A 20474-nucleotide genomic window follows, 5' to 3' on the forward strand; every position below is an offset into this window, starting at 1 on the left:
TATAAAAATAAATTTTGTACCATTCATCTGTTCTCCCCTCTCCCTCAGCTTTTTGAGACAGGGTTTCTCTGTAACCCTGACTGTCCCGGAACACGATCTGAAGACCAGGGTGGTCTCAAACCCAAAGAGATTCGCCTACCGCTACCTGCTGGCTTTAAAGATGTGTCACAACCACCTAAACAGTTAATGGGTTGAAGCCCATTCAAAATGGACCTCTTCTGTCACAACCAGCCTTGAACCACAACTCTTGTTTCCTAGCTAACACTTGAAAGGGAAGCATCAGCTTTGCCATTTGGTAGGTTTAAAATAATGGAAGGGTTGGAGAGATTACAGTTCACCAGTTAAGAGCATTTGCTGCTCTTTCAGAGAACCTGGGTTTATTTCCCAGCACCCACCCACAGGGTGGTTCACAACTGTGTGACAACAATTCATAAGGATTGGATACCTATTCTTGCTTCACTAGAAGGCGTGCAGTGTACTTACTAAAGTGCAAGCAAAATACATAAAATAAATACATCTTTCTAACAATAAATTTTTTTTTTTTTGTTTTTTCGAGACAGGGTTTCTCTGTGGTTTTTTGGAGCCTGTCCTGGAACTAGCTCTGTAGACCAGGCTGGTCTCGAACTCACAGAGATCTGCCTGCCTCTGCCTCCCGAGTGCTGGGATTAAAGGTGTGCGCCACCATCGCCCGGCCTCATGTAATTTCTCCAGGGACAGAAACTCAAATTCTTTTCCTTTCACTAGGAGCTTTGTCATATCCCCGATACTCTGACCTAGGAAGTACTCTTCTATGTTTTAAATTACATTCTAAACCACCCAAAACATTACATACCAAGGCTGGGAGATTGTTCAGGGATTAAGAGTATTTGCTGCTTTACAGAGTACCCCAGGAAGCATTCCCAACACCCACAATAGTGGATGGGGTACAGACATCCATAACTCTATATCCAAAAGATCCAGTGCCCTCTACCCTCCCTGGGTCTCGAGCATGCGTATACTTGCAAAACACTCAATACACATAAAATAACCTAAGAAATGAAACTGCGGGGCTGGAGATATGGCTCAGTGGTTAAGAGCACTGACTGCTCTTCCAGAGGACCCGGGTTCAATTCCCAGCACCCATATGGCAGCTCACAACTGTCCGAAGATCCAGTTGCAGGGGATCTGACACCTTCACACCAATGCACATAAAATAAAGTTAAATAAAGCATACAAATATTAAAAAAAAAAAGAAATGAAACTGCTCGTGTGTTGGCAGACATCTTTAATCACAATACCTGGCAGAGACAGGTGGATCTCTGATTTTGAGGCCAGTCTGGTTTATACAAGTTCTCAGTATGCAGAGCTACATGGTGGGAGCCTATCTCAAATAAATAACAAATTCTAAAAAGAAAAAAGATTACATGTTATTTATTGGGTCCTCCCCTAAAGAGTTAACCCAGAAAACAACCCCTCAGAAAAGCTGATTCACCTTAAGATATGCAAAAGAAATGAAATAACTGACTTTAACAAAGTAAAGCCCAGAAGTCCTTCTCTCCATGGAGAAGCTTTCAGACCTCCACAGCTACGACAGCTTTTTTCCGGATTCTAATTAAAAATAGAACTTCACCTTTCCCCTATCTCTTCTTTGGATATTAACTAAAGTTCTTAACAAGCTCGACCTGGCACTGAATTCTCACTTTTCCTGAAGACCCCCCCCCCCATTTCTACAACTGCTTGTAAGCTTCCACTGCGGGCCCTAATTCAGAAGGCATGACTTAACTTTCTCTTCATCCCCCCCCCCCCCCACTCCCTGGCAGGTGCAGAGAGTTACAGCTTGCCAGCACTGTCGCCCCCCCCCCCCCCCCGCCCAAATTCTACTGGTCCTCAAGCTTCCTGTTAATTCTGTCCTAAAAATCTTTTATCGACGAGCCAAAAGAACGAAAGGGAAAGCCAAATCCGAGCAATTCAGTCTCCCAGCAGCTGGCACTGGATCAGTTCACGGAATTACTCGTACGCAGGCGAAACACTCTCCAGTTAGTCCTGCAAGCACGCTGGGCTTTGCAAAACCATTTTGCTACAGGGTCTGAAGTGACCGGCGCTACAATTACCGTAGGTATAAATGATTCCTAACACAATTCCAAGCAATTAAAATCTATGTACCGTACGTTACAGATAATTTAAGGTATCAGAGATTAAGTGAGTTACCACTATTAAGATAGTACTTAAAACAATATATGGGTCAAGGCAACTTAAGCAAGACGCCAGTTTCAAAAACAACCCCTCTATATATGCTTTGTCTTGTTTCGCGCATTATTTCCAGTGCTCAGATCCCCACAATTTATTTCTCCCAAAACACACCCCCCTGGAGACTTCATTGTGGGAAACCCAGCTCTAACCTCTGCTTTTTCACCCCGAAACTACCCGAAGCTTCTGATCCCCAGATAACCTCTCAAAGCCACTGGGGAGCGAACCACGGAGGGGCCTAGACCCGCTACCCTCCGCCCCACGCTAGCTCGGGCCCAGCTCCCCACTTTTCCCGTCCCCAACGGTCCGCGGGGCCCAGGGCTCACCTCTCCACCCACTCCCTCAGGAAACGCATTTCCTCGGTGTGCAGGATGCTCGGATCCTGCTTACACATCTTCACGAAGGCCCGAAGCTCGCTCACTTTGCGGGGATCCATGGTCGGGAGGCGGGAGGCGAGGGGCGGCTGTGGAGGCCCGGGCGCGGTTCAACGTGACCGAGTGCAAGGGGGCGGCAGCCGCGAGGCAGAACAGACTAGAACCTCCCCGGCCGCTGGCTCCTCCCCCCCAACGGCCTCGTGACCCCGGGCCTTCGCTCGCTCATTCCCACTCCCTCTACCTCTGGACTTGTGCGCCGCCTCGAAGCTTCTAGAAGTGTAGCTGTCCGTGATACTGCCTGCTTCTAGACCCCGACACTCTTACGCGTATTTTTAACTCTGACCTAGCTCCTGGGCTAGATGAAGGCCCTTGCGTCAGTGATTTCAAGCGGCAGGCAGGGAGACATTTGGAATAGGATATTCTGTGAAGGTGTACGTTAAGCAGAACGAGACGCCCTACGGGGGTGGAAGGAGGCGGGGCCTGTGGGACGGGCGCGCCAAAACCCCAGCCGGGTGACGTCACCACTCCGCGCCGCCGCGGGAAGAAAGCCCGCGAGTGGCGCCTGCCCGGAGGGGCCGAGCTGTTGGCTGGTTTCCTGGCGACGCGGCTGTGCTGGCGGATTCTTTCCCCCCTGCAATTCGTACTTTCTCTTCCTGACGCGTGTGTGCTGGCCATGCCTTCCCTGCTCTCAACCCCCAAGCTGGTTCCCGTAATAGCCAGGCTCCGCGGCCTCTCAGGTTAGAGTCTTTCCCGCAGGGGTCCCCTCCAAGTCTTCCCTTGGAGAAGCCTAAAACAGTCCAAAGAGCTACAAGTTGATGAGCCTGGTTCTGGACCGGTCGGCTCCTGGGTCCCCACGGTTTTTTCTTTTGACCCGCTGCTCTGAGAAAGTGGGTTTTAGTTTGATATTCTGGGAAGCTGAAATGTCTGAAGAGAGGGAAAACCCGAGGAACTGTCTTCAAAGATGTTCGAATTCGGAATTTGTATCTTTTATCATCAAACTTGGCTAAAGTATTGCATGTCAAGTACCGTTTGTTTCTGTTAGGGCGACGTAAAATCTTTCCGGTTTTCAAAGGTTTCATAGGAGAGCTAGCTCGAAAGATAGAAGAAACACGTTTAGGAACAAATGTCATGTGCAGTTCAGTTCACAAAGTACCGGAGATGAGGGAGACATGGCTAAGTCTTTTATGAACAGTCAAACAGCGCAGAGACCGCGAACCTTCCGTGTACCGTGTGATGAGCAATTAATCTGATTAACATAAAATTTTATACTGAAAAATGTGTCATTCACCTACCAAGGGTATCAAATATTGGATTATATTTCAGATGAGTTGTGCAGAAAATAGGGTATTTGACATCAAAACTTGTCTTGGCATTTGTGTGTGAGGCTTGGGCTCGCTGAAATTGAATTTTTTATATCAGCTTTCTATTTTTAAAAAATTGTTGATTGCACCGAGCTTGTTCTTTAAAGTTTGTTGTGCCTTTAAAGGGAGGAATGAAAATAAATGCGCGATTGATCAGTTATTATCACAGAGGCCTGTGACCGGGCTAGAGACAGCTTCTTGATTCTGATCTTTAATTTGTTGAAGCTTCGTGTAAACCCCGATTTGATCCAGCTTTAGGACTAGGTACTGGACTAAAATACATAAAAATCTTGTAAATTTATTGTAGTTTGCCTCTAAGAAAAGTAAATTCAGCATCTTATATTCATTCCCCCTAAATGTTTTTTTTTTTTTTTTTTTTTTTTTAGCTTAATGAAGGAGTGGCATTGAATCTTCAGTTTACCAATGCGGAACTGAAACGCAATTGAGGCCGATGTTTGTTACATGGTTATGTCTAGTCTTTATACCACTTCTGAGTCTTTGCTAGTTACAGTTTTTTTTTTGCCGCATCTCATTTTGTGAGCCAAAAACTGCAATTTCATTCAGTTGCTTTTGAGTCAGTAGCTAATGTCGATACATCTCTACTCCCCACTGTTGCTCACAGTCTAGAATTGGGAGATAGACAAGCAACAGATGACCTTATGACTGAAAAATTACAATCTTGACCCAAGGGATAACAGAACAAAGGAAAGATAGGAATGCATTTGCATTGTAAGCAATGGCTATCCATGGAGTTAGGGTTTGAGTTTCTTGTGAATAGGACTTGGACTGTCCGTGGTGTTGCTTACTCTTCTTTTTAAAAATATATTCTTATTAATTCTTCGATACTTACATACAATGTATTTGAGTCATTCACCCCTCCTCCCAGAACTTACCTCCCCAACTACATTGTGGTCACCTTTCTTTAGAAAGACTCTAAATCGTTGCCTCTTAAACTTCCTAATGCTTCTACCCCTTAATAGAGTTCATGAGCTGACCCCAACCAAAAAAATATATTTTTTTCATTGCTACGTCATAACTATAATTTTGCTACTGTTATGAAGCATAAATATCTGATGTGTAGGATCCGATACACAGCTCCTGTGAAAGGTTGTTCAACTCCCAGAGGGGTCACACCCCACGTGCTGAGAACTGCTCTAGATTGAAGACTATTGACTGCCTAACCCAGTTGATGTGTGCATGCTTTTTATCCCTGCACTAGGGAGGCAGACGCAGGTGGATCTCGGAATTTGAGGCTAACCTGGTCTACATAGTGAGGCCTAGGACAGCCAGAGCTACATAATTGAGACCCTCCCCCCCCCAAAAAAAAAGGAAAAAGAAACTTTCCTGAGGAAGGTATGAATATCTGAAGTGAGAGTAGGTTTTTTGGTTGGTTGGTTGTGGGTGATGGGGATTGAACCTGGAGCTGACTCTACCACAGAATTATACACACACCCCAGCCCTGCAAATTTTGCTGATTTGAAGTCTCTTAGTTGAGAGAGAGGGAGAGAGATGGCACGTCCCTCATTTAAAAGCTGTCTAACACGTGCACAGGAGGTTGACTTGACTACGTCATACGCAGATGACGGGGCTCACACGTGCGCCCAAGGTCTTAGCTGAGTCATCCGTGTGTGATACAACCACACATGTGGGCCCCAGGACCATTAGGCACTTCTGCCTGAGGGCCTGTCCACATATGCATGGCCCTAGAACCCGGAAGTGTTTTCATTTTATATGGATGGTAATGTTTTGAAGTATTTTCAAGGTATTTATATCATTTTAAGGTATTTATATCAAAATGACTATTTGGTCTAATGCATAAGCTGCAATCTGTACACTCCCAGTTAATCTTAAATTCTAAAAGGAAGATGTAATTAGCAGTGATTGACAAAATCTATTTATCTTGTAATAAGACTTGGACTGTAATTCCTGGACATATTAGAAAAAACTGGACTTTGGCTCAGTGAAGACCTTGTAGATTCTATCAAGAAACAATGAGAGCTGTGTATTGTGGTGCATACTTCCCAGTACTGGGAAAGCAGGAGTAAGTGGATCTGAGTTCAATACCAGCCTGGAGAGTAGGGGAACGTTTTCCCCCCTGAGATAGGGCTTCTCTGTGAGATAGTCCTGGCTGTCCTGGAACTCACTTTATAGACCAGGCTGGCCTCAAACTCAACAAAGATCAGCCTGCCGCTGCCTCCCAAGTGCTGGGATTAAAGTCAGGTGCTACTACTGCCCAACTTTTTGTGTTGAAGGGAGTGGGGCCCCTTGTTCCATCCTGCCCGGCTAGCTTACACCCAATATAATCACACAGCCGGGTGGTGGTGGTGGTGCACGCCTTTAATCCCAGCACTCAAGAGGCAGAGGCAGGCGGATCTCTGTGAGTTCGAGACCAGTCTGGTCTACAAGAGCTAGTTGCAGGACAGGCTCCAAAAGCACAGAGAAACCCAAAATAATCACACAGAAATTGTATTCATTTAAACACTGCCTGGCCCATTATCTCTAGCCTCTTATTGGCTAACATTCTGCCCAGGCAGGGAGCGTCAAGCCACAGGCATGGTCTCGGGTACTTTGTTCCCAACCCGGAGTGGGCACACAAACATCCGGGCCCACAAGTGCTCCATAGTCGGAGTTTGCACCGGCGGCAGGGCCCAGGAAGCTTTGTTCTAAAATGGCAAGGCTTTTGTTGTTGTTTTTTGTTTTTGCTACAGCTGAATCAGGAAAATCTCTTAAAGCAGCTGCGGCAAGCCACCAGCAAACAGCAAGAAGCTGTGTTAAACTCTGTATGCTTTTTGAAGCTCTCTCGGATTTTACGCAGAGTCAGTTTACCACGTTGGGCACCACTCTGTTGTGAAGAGAGAGGGCCTGCTTTTGGTCTCGGCCGCCCGGCTAGCTTACACCCGAAATAATCACACAGAAACTGTATTCATTTAAACATTGCCTGGCTCATTATCTCTAGCCTCTTATTGGCTAACTCTCACATATTAGTTTAACCCATTTCCATTAATGTGTATCGCCACTTGACTGTGGCTAACGACATGAGTCTAACCAGCATCCGTCTTGCCTCTGCCTCCCAAGTGCTGGGATTAAAGGTGTGTGCTACCACCTCCAGTCAGCTAGCTATTTTTTTTTTTAATTTAAGCATTGAGAAAGATAATTGAATCTAAATTTTTAGCTAAAAGTGGATAAATGGCCAGATGTGGTAGCACATTCCTGTAATTTTAGCACTTGGGAGATAGAGGCAGGAGGATCAGAAGTTCATGTTCATCCTTGGCTTCTTAGCAAGTTCAAGGCCAGCCTGAGCTACATGAAATCCAGCTCAAAAAAAGGAGAGATGAATTGGAGGACATATCATTACAGTCTTGCTGTTTTTGAGATGTTGGGTTTTGGTTCTGGAAATGGATTTTCTTATTTCCAACCTTACTCCTTCAGGGAGACAGGTTAATCTAAGTGACACATTTTATGTTAATGGCATTTAAAATAGTCTAAGCTTTTATGATTTTCTGAAAATAACTTTGGATGCTAATTGTCCCCAGTTTCTCCTAAAGGATAAATTACCTTTCCTCCCCACTGAGAATCAGACAATACTAAGCAAAAGTTTACATTTGCTATGGGAATTATTTAAAAATAGTAGTTATACCGACGGTGGTGACACACACCTTTTTTTTTTTTTAATCCCAGCACTTTGGAGGCAAAAACAGGTGATCTCTTGATTCAAGGCTGAGGCCAGCCTGGTCTAGAACAACCAGAGAAACCTGTCTTGAAAAGCAGGTAGGTAGGTAGGTAGGTAAACAGACAGAGAAACCTGCCTTGAAAAACAGATTGGGAAGGAAAGAAGGAAGGAAGGAAGGAAAGGAAGGAAGATGTTTCTGGCTTTCAGTTTAGTGTTTGAACAAAGGTGATAGGTGTCAGTGTTGCTGGATGATTTGTTTGCACCCTTTAATACTGTAATTTTTAAGAATTTGGGACTAGAAGCTTGATAATGCCTAGAATTGACAATAATTACATTTCTAAAATACAAAAGAAAAAAGGATATATATATGGCCAGTAATGTAATAAAGGAAGAAGTTAATGACAGATTATGTAAACACAAGTCATGCAGCAAATTCTTTTCATGCTTAATAAAGTCTAGCGTCCCTTGTGTAACATAGCCAAAACTTAGCCCCTGCGCTGCTGTTTCCTGTGTTCCAAAACCTGTTGGTCTCAACTTCTGTCATACCCTGTCAGCATAACCTGTTCGTTCTACCTTTTTAGTATATCCTAATGCTATCACTTTTAAGTCACACAGACCCCATTCCCACCACCTTGGACCAAACTGTGGCAATATTTTAATTTCTCTTTTTCTACCCTTGCTTGAGTCTTTTGGCAACTGCAAAGGAGTCCAATTTGAATATGTGATTCCTCTCCTCAGAGCCTCCTGCGGCTTACTTCCTCCCATGCAGTAGTTAACATGCTTGTGAACCAAGCAGCTCCTGGAGAATCTGCTTTCTTTCAGGTCTTTGGCTTCGTCTATTTGCTATCCTTAACCTGCAGCACTGGTCTTAGTGCTCCTCAAACTCCTCCCATGCAACCTACAGCAGGAATGTTACACCTTGCAAGTCCAATGTCTGGAATTGTTTCATCAAATAGCCACATGGAAAAATTATAATTCTATACTCCAAAATGTCTTTGCTCCATCTCTTTAATCAAGCAACTAAAAAAACCTAGCAAATCCTGTTTTACTTAGATATGTCTCCAGTTTGTAGACTCAGTGGCTTTTGTTTGCATAGTGCTGTGTGTTCCTCAGATCCCTTACTCTGCTCACTCAACAGGCAGTAGGCCTCAAATCGTAACGCTCAGTGTTCAGTGGCTGAGAGGATGGATAAAATGTGGAGAAGCGTCATGAAGATGGAAGCGTTACAGAAAGCTAAGACATGACAGGGTTAAAGTAAAAGGGTTTTTTTTTATTTTATGTGCATATTATTTTATCTGTGTGAAGGTGTCAGAACTGGAGCTGGAGTTACAGACGGGTGTGATCTGCCATGCAGGTGCTGGGAGTTGAAGCCAGGTCCTCTTTAAGAGCATCCAGTGGTTTTAACCACTGAGTCATCTCTTCAGCCCCAAGTTAATTTATTTTTTTTCTTTGTTTTTTTTTTTTGGTTTTCTTTTGTTTTTTTAAGATTTATTTATTTATTATGTATACAACATTCTGCCTCCATGTATGCCCGCACGCTAGAAGAGGACACCAGATCTCATTACAGATGGTTGTGAGCCATGTGGTTGCTGTAAATTGAACTCAGGACCTCTGGAAAGAGCAGCCATTGCCCTTAACCTCTGAGCCATCTCTCCAGCCCCCCCACCCCCGTTAATTTATTTTTAAAAGAAACAAATTTAAATATTCAGCTCAAACCATTTGTTTGGTACCTAATACATTTGTAATTTACCATTTTTTCTCCCGACATGATCCTCAAATGAATTAGCTGTAGCTGTTTTATAGTAAAGCATTTGTAGATCCTACATACAGACACAATAAAACTAAAACATTTCTTATCTGGAGAGAGTGACTGGTGACCTGTAGCTCATGATACAGCCATGTTTATTCCAAGGAATTGTGGGTAATCCTTGTAGTATAATACACACTAAATTTAGTTTACCGTGTTAGACATTTTTAATGTGCAGTTCATTGATATTAATATATTCACATTGTTGAGAAGTGAGGTTCCAGAATGTTTTTATTTTGCAGATCTAAAGCTCTGTACCCACAAAACAGCTTATTCCCCACTTCCTATCTCAATTAGACTGCTTTAGATACTGTGTAACATTTACTTTTTAGTATTTGTTTATGGGTGACTGGCTTATTTCACTTAGCATCTTAAGATTTTAATATTTCAAAAATTCAGAGGAAGGGACTATCTCAGGAGACTGCGTGTCTGTGTGTGTGTGTGTGTGTGCGCGCGCGCGCGCACATGCTCGTAGGCATGCATATGCTCATAAGTGTGACTATTTATTAATTTTTGTTAATATCTTAGGTCCTTAATGAGCATTTGGGTTGCTCTTACCTCTTGGCTACTGTAAGCAGAGCTGCTGTGAACATCTGTGCAGATATGACTGATTACTTCAAACTTAAAAGAAAATACTGCTAGAATCTGAACCTATAATCCTTAATAGACTTTTATCTCCTAATGTACATTTACCAGGAATTTGTGATGGTATTAAAGGAATTAAATGGGTCATAAACTCTTGGGAAAAATGCTCAAAAAGCTCAAAAGTAAAACATTAAAAATCTTTGTAGTTTCTCATAGTTTTAAAATAACTGTTCCCACAAATTCATCCTTTTCTGACATAACTTATTCACATAACTACTGACCAAATGTCCGTAATCCTGTAAAAAATAATTTTAAGCCAGGTATGGTAGTGTACACCTTCAATCTCAGCAACTGAGAGGCAAAATGGGCAGATCTCTGTGAGTTTGAAGCCATCCTTGTCTCTGTAGCAAGTTCCAGGCCAGCCTAGGGTACATAGTTGAGACCCTGTCTCAAAAGCACACAAAAACAAAACAAAACAAAAAGACCCCCACCTACTCTTACATAGTATTAACAAATATTATCTATGAAACTCTGTGATTAACCAAAACACACAAAAGAGTGGTGTTTAAATGTTATATGATCATAATGTGTCTGAAGAGGCAATTAGTGATTCCTTTTGTTTGACTTCTTCTTCTGCCCCTCTTTGTGCTTCTTCTTTTTTCTCCTACCACCTTCTTTGAATCCTGCTGAGAAAATGGAAGGCTCCTTCTTGTTGGTGACCCAAGGTGTACCTTGTTCATTGTTGTCCACAATGGTATATTGAGATATGTTTGGGGGGCTGTAGGAGTTTGGTGAATAGTTGTTGAGCGACTGTCTTCTCCAGTGTCGTTTTTCTGCAAAACCCTCTTCATCTGCCACACTATTTAGAAAGGATTTCAACTCACCATCATCCTCAGCTTCTCTTTCTTGATAGTTCTCAAAGGTTTTCTTTGTATTGATATTCCTTCCATTAACAATTCTGCCTGAAGGTGTGATGGGTATGTAATTGCCCATCCCAGTGTCATCAAATGCCAGGGAAGAGAATGAAGTAAGGCCCTCGTGCCCCAGTGAAACGTAAGACGTATATCCTGTGTCATAAGAAGAAAGCTTGGCAAACACTGGGTGGTCATACGAACAAGAGAAAAGGGATCCGGTGCCTCTGCTTCTGCTTCCACTAGAGCTTCTCGAACTGCTCAAAAGGTCCTCAAGTGAGTCTTCAAAGAAGTGAAATGAAAATGGGTCCCTTTCACCAAAAATCTCTTTGAAGACATCATCTGCCTTACGGAATGTGAAACCATGCTCATATTCATCATCAAGATGACTTCCACCTCTGCCATTTAATCCTTCTTTGCCATATTTGTCATAAATATTCCGTTTTTCACCATTTGATAGTACTTCATATGCCTCGGCGACTTCTCTGAATTTTCGCTCTGCTTCTTCTTTATTTTCTGGATTTTTATCAGGATGCCATTTAAGTGCCACTTTACGGTAAGCTCTTTTAATGTCCTCCAGTGACGCATATCTCTGTACTCCTAGAACTTCATAGTAGTCCACCATGGTTTGACAGAGTATTAGACACAAACACCCTTGATAGTAAGCACTGTGTTTTCTTTGCAGCTCAAGCTCTGTTGCTGCAGCTGGTGGTAGAAGTGACCGCAAATAGGCACATTTTTACATTGAAGGTAATGTTAGTGCTGGGGGCCACTGCTGAAGGACTTGAGGGTTCTGATTATGTGACAACAGAGGAACAAGCATATGTCAGAGCTGCATTATGGTGTCATACTGGAGTAGAGATAGGGATTGAATCTTCCGAATGTGATTTCTCCAAAGTCACTCTGGGCTGGAACACCTCTTATCTTTCTCCCATATCTTCCTGTGCGATCTGTGCCGATGGCCACAGCATCCCTCTTGTTCTGACTTCCAGATTACTGAGCCTTAATTATTGCTTAGTTCTTCTGGGTTTGGTTGATTGGTTGGTTTGGTTTGGGTTGTGTTCCACAGCATCCCTCTTATATGTTCTGACTTCTAGATTACTGAGCCTCAATTATTGCTCGGTTCTTCTGGTTTTGGTTGGTTTTTTTGTTCGTTTGTTTGTTTTTTGGACAGGATTTCTCTGTGTAGCCCTGCCTGGCTATCCTGGAACTACTTCCTCTGTAGATCAGGCTGACCTCAAACTCAGAGATCCTACTGCTGCCTTCCCTGTACTGAGAAAGGCGTGTAACACCATACCAGCTTCTATGTTTTAATTTAGAAAAATAAAGACTTAGAAAGCTTTGTGCGGGGGGTATTCAAGCAGTTGAGATATTTATTGTAGTCAAAAGACACATTCAATGAAGATAAAAAATAAGTAATTTGGTTATAATTAAAACTATGATGGAATATACACCAGATGAATAAACTAGTTATGTGACAGCCCTGGGCTGTGGTCTCATAGAAAACTTGCTGGACTTAGTAGCCTACTAGTCAAGCTTTTCTGCCAGCAGTGAGTCATTTGAGATAGGGTCTGTGCCTACTAAATGGCTATTATAAAATCACAGTAAAAGCCATGCACCATGCTGTGTACTGTGAGTCTGTTCTAGAAGGAAAAAGAAAAGCATGAATAAAGCTCTTGGAAGCTGTGCATTTGTGTATTCAGTATATAATGTTTACTTTGTACCAGGTAGTTTTAACCTCTACTGATAGCCGTATTGAATAAAAGTATTAATTTTCAGTTGTAATGGCATACAAAATGGGTAGGGTAGTTCATGCCTGTAATCCCAACATAGAAGGCTGAGATAGGAAGACTAAAAGAGAGGTTTCAGGCAAGCCTAGACTACAGGGGAAGACCCTGTCTCAAAAACTAAATAACAAGCTTGATTATACAGAATGCAGAAAGTACTGACTGTACTCAAGTGGCCCATGCCTTTAATCTTGGGAGGCAGAGGCATGTGGATCTCTGAGTTTGTTCTCTGAGAGTGAGTTCCAGGACAGGCTTTGTTAAAGAGACCCAGTCTCAAAACAACAACAAAATGCATAAAACAACTTGAGAAAATGTGATATCTCAACTTTTTAGGGAACATAGTAAACTCAGGCAGAAACAGACATGCAGCAGCTGTTATGGTAAAAATAAAACACTGCGGATCCCCAAGTAGCCTGTGTAGCTGCCGTGTCCACAAGAAAACATACAGGCACGGATTCATACATACATACAAAATAGAACTTTTCTAACAGACAAATGTGAGCCTGTGTCCACGCTGACCAAAGGTCAGAGAGTTGGAACTTACCTCTAGTCCTTCAAGGTTATTGTGTTTCTACCTCAATCAAAGGTCCTTACCTAGTTCTGCTCTCAAGGTCAACAGATGTGGCTTGTAGCCAGGCCTTGTACTCCAGGAATAGAGATGTTCATACTCAAACAACAGTCTAAGGATCCAACTAAGTTCTAGTTGGTTCCCTTAAGAACATAACTTTGGATTCCATCCAGGGAGTGGTTTGCCCACAGAGTGTTTTTGGTCTAGAGAATGAGTGTGACTTGTTTTGTTGTAGCAATAGAATGTTTAACTGTGAATGTAGCCTGCAACCTCAGTTGGTCTGTTCATTTCCTTGTATTATATTAATGTAGTTTTTTGTTTTATTCTTATCTTTTGGGGTTGGGTATTTTAAGCAGTTGGAAATTAAACACAGGTGAATTTCAGTACTCACTGGAATTCCCTCCCGATACTATTCCTATATGTTTCTTCGTTTTATTATTTTCTTTTGTATCTTCATTTTTTTTAAAAAATATTTATTTATTTATTATGTATACAATATTCTGTGTGTATGCCTGAAGGTCAGGAGAGGGCGCCAGACCTCTTTACAGATGGTTGTGAGCCACCATGTGGTTGCTGGGAATTGAACTCAGGACCTTTGGAAGAGCAGGCAATGCTCTTAACCACTGAGCCATCTCTCCAGCCCCATCTTCATATTCTTTACTTAAATTTTCTAAATCCCCACACCTCTACCCTGGCAAGAGGTATTTTTTGTCAAGGCTGGTCTCTGACAGACAAACAAAGCTTTCCATGGAAACAGACTTTGTTATAAATTACATAGATTTTAAACCATGCCAGATGAACAATTTACAAATCCTGAAACAATAGTTTACAGTCTACAGTGTAGAGCCAGGCAATGGTGGCGCACACCTTTAATCCCAGCACTTGTAAGGCAGAGGCAGATGGATCTCTTGAGTTCTAGGCCAGTGTGGTCTACAGAGTGAGTTTCAGGAAAGCCAGGGCAACACAAAGAAACCCTGTCTTGAAAAACCAAAAGAAAAGAAAGAAAAGAGTTTACAGTATAATCTTAAAATATAGAGCGACATACAAAGAAATCATAGGGGAAAAAAAGATTTTTAGGAGTCAGGAAGTAGAGCCTTAGAGGAAAAGGACAAAGCATACAGTCAGGTATAAAATATTTGGACATCATTTGTGGCAGTAGATGGTAGTAACAGTCTGTGAGAATGTGGAAATTGAGGTCGTCGATTTTGACCATTAATGAGCTGATGAAATAAAATCTGAGTTGGGGGTGGGGGAGGTTAAGACTGACTGCAAGGTACCTCTTCCAGGTCAAGACCTCTTCTGAGTCAGACTCTTGGGGTCTCCTGCAGGCGGTGACTTGGAACTGGGTATCAAAATTTGATTCAGTCGAAGATAAAGGGTGAGAAGTACCACCCCACCCCCACCCCCACCCCCGTGGCCGATTAACTGGCAGGAAGCTCAAGTCTTCCTGGGTTTCCAGTGTCAAGATAATGGGTTTTCTGTACCCTGATAATAGGTTTCTCCACCAACACAGTAAGCCAGATCCAGCCAAATTGAAAAAGAAAAGGTTTACTTTGAGGAATGCAACTCCTGGGTGAGTCCTCCAGCCCCCAGAGATCAAGGCTAAAGAAGGGGCAAGAGAAAACATGGCCCGAACTAAAGGAGGGTGCTTCTGTACCCTGTAGTTGAAGGGTGACAGCATATCCTCCATAGGCTGGGTCTCTGGCAACTTCAGGGGAAGAGATTCCACAGCCAGCAAGAATGCACAACTGGACGTTTTCACAGTTTTTTTTTAATATTTTTTTAAATTTTTTTATGGTTTATTTAACTTTTTTTTATGTGCATTGGTGTGAAGGTGTCAGATCCCCTGGAACTGGATTTTCAGACAGTTGTGAGCTACCATGTGGGTACTGGGAATTGAACCATGGTCCTTGAGAAGAGCAGTCAAGTGCTCTTAACTGCTGAGCCATCTCTCCAGCCCCCAGTTTTTCTTTGTTGGAGATTCTCTGAGAGAGGAAGAAATGGAGCTTTCCCTAAACAGTTTTGCCTTTTTGTTTTGTTTTTTGAGATTGGAATTCTTTATGTGGCCCCGGCTTATAGTGGTATTTCATTTGTATTTTAATAGATTAAGCTTGCCTGAAGATCAGAGAGTAAGACAGCCCCACTGGTCAACCTTACAGGCCAGGCAGTGGTAACACACATCTTTAATCCTTGTAGCCATACTAGTTGCTATAGAAACCGGGCAGTGCATGCCTTTCATCCCAGCCCTAGAGAGGAAACACTCTCAGGCACAGTCTCATTCTGAGATTTTGGAGGAAGGATCACCATTTCTTTCTTTTTTTTCCCAAGACAGGGTTTCTCTGTAGCTTTGGAGCGTGTCCTGGACTAGCTCTTGTAGACCAGGCTGGCCTCGAACTCACAGAGATCCGCCTGCCTCTGCCTCCCAAGTGCCAGGATAAACCGTACAAAGCTTTCAAAGGACTGTCAGCAGAGTACCTACTGTTACACCAGTGTGTTCCCATGTGTTCCTGCCTCCCCTCCTCTTTCTTCAAGCTCATTTGCACACATGGTGCCTGCTGTCGTGGCATTCATGGGATGCTTTTCAGTTCTCCCTCAAGGGGAGGTGGCGTGAGTGATTTCTGTTCAGAGCAATCATCATCGCCTTTTGCAGTCCCACACAAATAGCTTTTTGTTTATTTTTTTTTTTTTGATTTTTCGAGACAGGGTTTCTCCGTAGCTTTTGGTTCCTGTCCTGGAACTAGCTCTTGTAGACCAGGCTGGCCTCAAACTCACAGAGATCCGCCTGCCTCTGCCTCCCGAGTGCTGGGATTAAAGGCGTGCGCCACCACCGCCCGGCACAAATAGCTTTTATGAACCACTCCATGTGCCTCTCCTTGTGATTATACCCATCTTAAGTTGTAACAGTTACTGTGTTTATGAATCTAGTACTTTATTATATAGTAGTGTAATGTTCTGTCTTGTCTTATTTCCATTATACTTCATTTTGATTATGAGGTCAAACAATCTTACTCTTATGTCTTGCTTAGCGTGTATTCCAATGATGTCCTAAATAAAATGGTTAAATTAATGCTAACAGGCCAGGCAGTGGAGGCACATACCTTTAATCCCATCACTTGGGATGCAGAGGCTGGTGGATCTCTGTGAGTTTAAGGTCAACCTGATCTACAGAGCTAGTTCCAGGACAGCTAAGGGCTGTTACACAGAAAAACCCTGTCTCAAAAAACCAAATGAATGAATGAATGAGTAAATAAATAAATGAATGAATAAATAAATAAAATTGATGCTGGCCATGCTTATATTATATGTCAGCTATGGCTAAGCATTTTTCATACATTATTTTACCAGACTTACATTGCAATACTAAATGAAATAGCAAGTACTTGTTTTCTTTTCTTTTTTGGTTTTTCAAGATAAGGTTTCTCTGTAGCTCTTGTAGACCAGACTGGCCTCAAACTCACAGAGATCTGCCTGCCTCTCCCTCCCGAATGCTGGGATTAAAGGCGTGCACCACCACCGCCCGGCAAGTACTTGTTTTCTTATAGCTAACATGTCTCAACAACAAAAAAAATGTCAATTCTGTTCTTCCAAATTTTAGAGTATTGCCTTGGGCTACCCCTGAGCTCCTTTCTGATCCTTTTTTGCTTTTCCTTGTTCCTTCTCTTCCTCCTCCTCATAGCTCCTTATTCATGCTATGTTGTGTGTTTGTGTCGCTTCTGCTGTAGCAGACTGAGGTCTCTGGGAGTAGGGAGCTTCTTTGTGTTTCCTAGGGCCCAGTGCAGGCTCTGGCATAGAAAAGGAGCCACAAACATATTGGAAGGAGAAGGAAAGAATTGCTAATGTGTGTTTGGTAAGGATCCAGACTGCTGGGAATAGATGAGTGTGTGCATGCTGTAAAGATGCTCCATTGCAGCCTTTGCTTCTTCTTCAGGATGCAGATCGTGTTTACAGCGAAGGTACTCCCTCCAGCCTGTGCCGAAGAAGAAGATTCCAAACCGGTACTTAGGCCAGCCCAGCCCAGTTACACATCCACACCTCCTCAGACCAGGTAAGGCCTCTAACTAACAACCACTACTCTGTGTATATGCTCTGTCTAGGTAATGCTATGCATTAAAATTTTTCCTACTGGCTGTGTGTCATGATTATACACTGATAGTGTTCTAATGTTTTTGTTTGTTTGTTTGTTTTGTTTTTTGTTCTTTTCAAGATAGGGTTTCTCTGTAGCTTTGAAGTCTGTCCTGGAACTAGCTCTTGTAGACCAGGCTGGCCTCAAACTCACAGAGATCTGCCTGCTTCTGCCTCCCAAGTGCTGGGATTAAAGGCGTGTGCCACCACTACCTGGCAAATAATATTATTTTAATTAAGCTATAATTCAGAGTAACTAGTAAGAAGTATATATTCCAGAATTTTTGTATGGGTATTTTGTCTTCATGTATACCTGTGTACTACATATGTGCCTGTTGACCTTGGAGGCCAGAAGAGGACATTGTATCCCCTGGAACTGAAGTTAGAAATGGTTGTAAGCAACTGTGTTGGTGCTGGGGACTGAACTCAGGTATCTAAGAAAGCAGCCAGTGCTTTTACCCACTGACCCATCTCTAGCCTCATATTTCAGGTATTTTTAAACAAAAATTCTAAGTCATAGTTTCTAAAACTATTGTCTGTTGATCTTTTCTATTTGAAATATTAAACGTTCATTTGAGAATTTTAACAGAATTCTTCAATATGAATTGAACAAAATTTTCAGCTGTCTGCCACTGTGAGCAGCTGACTCAGTTGGTAGTGGGTCATGGGAAATATTGGGAAGGCTTCTTTTGTTTCTAGAGATGCTGCGAGAACAGGTGCCATTGCAGTTGCAGAGAGTAAGACTTGACTGGTTTTTGTTTTGTTTTGTTTGTTTTTGTCTAGGAAGGCGATGGTGCATATGTGACTGGTACTCCAGAAATGGGGTAGCAGGGTAAACCAAATGCTTTATAGAAAAATTTAGGGTTTTGAGGAAAATTACTTATTCCTTCCACCATGGGAAGTTAAACATATATTTCTTTAAGTTGCTATGAAAGCATGTATAGTAATAAAATAAATTCCCTTTAGAAATATGTTGCTCTTTCACTGTTTCCACTCAGTGAAGGATACCAGTGTGTCTCTCAGTGAGGACTTCCTTTGGCTGATTCCTCATCAGACTGGAATTCCTGCTAGGAAGTCGGCTGACACTCAGGAAATGCAGCTCACCACTGAAACACACAAGAAATCAGAGTTTTTCAAAGCTGTAAGGTAAGCATAATACTAGTCTGGTTGATAGTAAAGATTTTTTTTTAACCTGTCCTGCTACCTGTAGTTTCTGTTTAAAAGAAGAAGAAAGGGTAGAATTGATACTTAAGTTTTACCAGCTTTGAAATGATTGATTTCTTGTGGTGAAATACTTTTATGTGGTAAGCTGCATTTCCCAGGCCTTGAACCTCACAGTCATACGAAGATGAATTACTTAGTGTCTAAATTGTTTGCTCTCTACATATGTGCATATTTTTTTTTTACTTTTGCCTTCGTTACAGATTTGAATATTGTTCTGAAAAAAATGTTAAAAGCAACTTGAGGGCTGGAGAGATGGCTCAGTGGTTAAGAGCATTGCCTGCTCTTCCAAAGGTCCTGAGTTCAATTCCCAGCAACCACATGGTGGCTCACAACCATCTGTAAAGAGGTCTGGCGCCCTCTTCTGGCCTTCAGGCATACAGACAGAATATTGTATACATAATAAATAAATAAATTATAAAAAAAAAAGCAACTTGAAACAAAACACCAATATTTTAAAAACAACAACAACAGAAAGACACACCAATATATAGTCTCAATGCCCATCACATAAAACATGAAAATTTCCTTTAAAAAGAGAAAAATAGAAGCCAGGCAGAATAGGCCACCTTAAAATACCAATGTAGTTAGTTTCAGGAAAAAATTAAACTACAGGGCTGGAGAGATGGCTTAGTGGTTAAGAGCATTGCCTGCTCTTCCAAAGGTCCTGAGTTCAATTCCCGGCAACCACATGGTGGCTCACAACCATCTGTAATGAGGTCTAGTGCCCTCTTCTGGCCTGCAGACATACACACAGACAGAATATTATATGCATAATAAATAAATAAATAAATAAATATTTAAAAAATTAAACTACATACCTCCATCTTTCCATCCATTTTTGGTCTTTATTGCTCTTTTTTCTCTGGGTTTTCTGCTTGGCTAATTAAACATGTCCTTGCCCTCTTATTAGACCTGGTCCTAGCTGTCATGAAGACACTTCCTTCTTGGCTGCCATCTTAGAATTGATTGTACAATCTCTAGTCTTTTGGTTCATTAAAGTTGGTAGAAGGTCACCTTTGTCCCTAATTGATTTCACAAGACAAAATGCTAACTTTAATCCTTAATAATTACAGTTTCACAGAAGGCCAGAATGCCTACTCAGAAGAAATTTAGGCCATATTGACTGTTGGTTCTGTGGTCAAAGGCCATTGCAACTGCAAGTTTACTGATAGAGTACAAAGTTCATTCCTTACCTGATTTGCACTGTCCCCACCAGATGAAGAAAATGGCTCATTTTCTGCATGTTTTTTCTGTTGTGATTTATTACTCTACTGCTTTGAGATTGGAAGTTTGAAAGCATTTAGCTAATGATTATGCCAAGCTGTAGATAATTACCAATCTTGGGAAATTACAGCCAATATTTTAAAAACTTGTCAAACAATCATTCTTATGAACTAGATTTCATAAAGAAATGCTTTAAATGAGGCTGGGGAGATACCTTTAAATCAGACTGGGGCTGTATAGCTTGGCTGTGGTAAAATGCTTACCTAGTATGCCTAAGAACCCTGAAAACTGAGTGTAGGGATATACGCTTGTAATGCCAGCATGCTAGAGATGGAGGCAGGAGGATCAGAAGTTCAAACTATAATCAGTCTCTGCTTTTATGAAAGTGTATAGGCAGGGCAGTCCATTCTCAGAACCTCTCCCTGCTGCAGGGAACCTTGCTCGCCCTTCATAAACACACACATGCATGAACACATACATGCACGTGCACATACATTTGCTACTTGGGTAACTAGGAAATTTCCAGTGCAAACTTAGCACGACTAGTTATCAGAGTACAAAGTTGAGGTCTCTGCCTGCATTCTAGGAGACTTGGTAGGCCTGGTCTGAGAAGAA

At 42.2% G+C, this 20474-nt stretch overlaps 3 protein-coding genes across 7 annotated transcripts in view; 1 reads left to right on the forward strand and 2 right to left on the reverse strand.

Moving 5' to 3' along the window:
- The window catches only part of St13 (ST13 Hsp70 interacting protein), a 41683-nt gene extending 38661 nt beyond the window's left edge, over positions 1-3022 (reverse strand). Inside the window, exon 1 of the mRNA XM_041672439.1 lies at positions 2553-3022. Within this exon, the coding sequence (XP_041528373.1) occupies positions 2553-2662 (110 nt within the window). The 5' untranslated portion in view covers positions 2663-3022. The remainder of the gene's footprint in view (positions 1-2552) is intronic.
- Positions 3023-3143: 121 nt separating this feature from the next.
- Positions 3144-20474, forward strand: part of Xpnpep3 (X-prolyl aminopeptidase 3) — a 50594-nt gene continuing 33263 nt past the window's right edge. For 2 of the 3 annotated variants that reach the window (XM_041672641.1, XM_041672643.1), the window contains exons 1-2: positions 3144-3337; positions 17218-17334. In XM_041672641.1, the coding sequence (XP_041528575.1) occupies positions 3274-3337; positions 17218-17334 (181 nt within the window). In that variant the 5' untranslated portion in view covers positions 3144-3273. Of the gene's footprint in view, positions 3338-17217; positions 17335-18422; positions 18558-20474 lie in introns of those variants that run through there. The other variant, XM_041672642.1, reaches the window with a different exon arrangement.
- Positions 10627-11559, reverse strand: Dnajb7 (DnaJ heat shock protein family (Hsp40) member B7). Of its 3 annotated transcripts, none has more exons than XM_041672646.1 (2): positions 11220-11559; positions 10627-10883 (listed from the first exon to the last, which is right to left on the reverse strand). In XM_041672646.1, exons 1-2 carry the CDS (start codon positions 11557-11559, stop codon positions 10627-10629), a joined length of 597 nt encoding a protein of 198 aa, XP_041528580.1. The 3 variants fall into 3 exon arrangements, with proteins under 3 accessions (XP_041528580.1, XP_041528579.1, XP_041528578.1); XM_041672645.1 differs by having other exon boundaries at positions 10627-10709; positions 10884-11559; XM_041672644.1 differs by having other exon boundaries at positions 10627-11559.

This window comes from Microtus oregoni, unplaced genomic scaffold (genome assembly GCF_018167655.1).
Source record: "Microtus oregoni isolate MIOR12 unplaced genomic scaffold, Mior012 000022F_ref0000154, whole genome shotgun sequence".
NCBI lineage: Eukaryota > Metazoa > Chordata > Mammalia > Rodentia > Cricetidae > Microtus > Microtus oregoni.

Excerpts from the sequence above, each read along its gene's own strand:
- Dnajb7 (XM_041672644.1), bottom strand. The coding sequence starts at position 11,559 with ATGGTGGACTACTATGAAGTTCTAGGAGTACAGAGATATGCGTCACTG.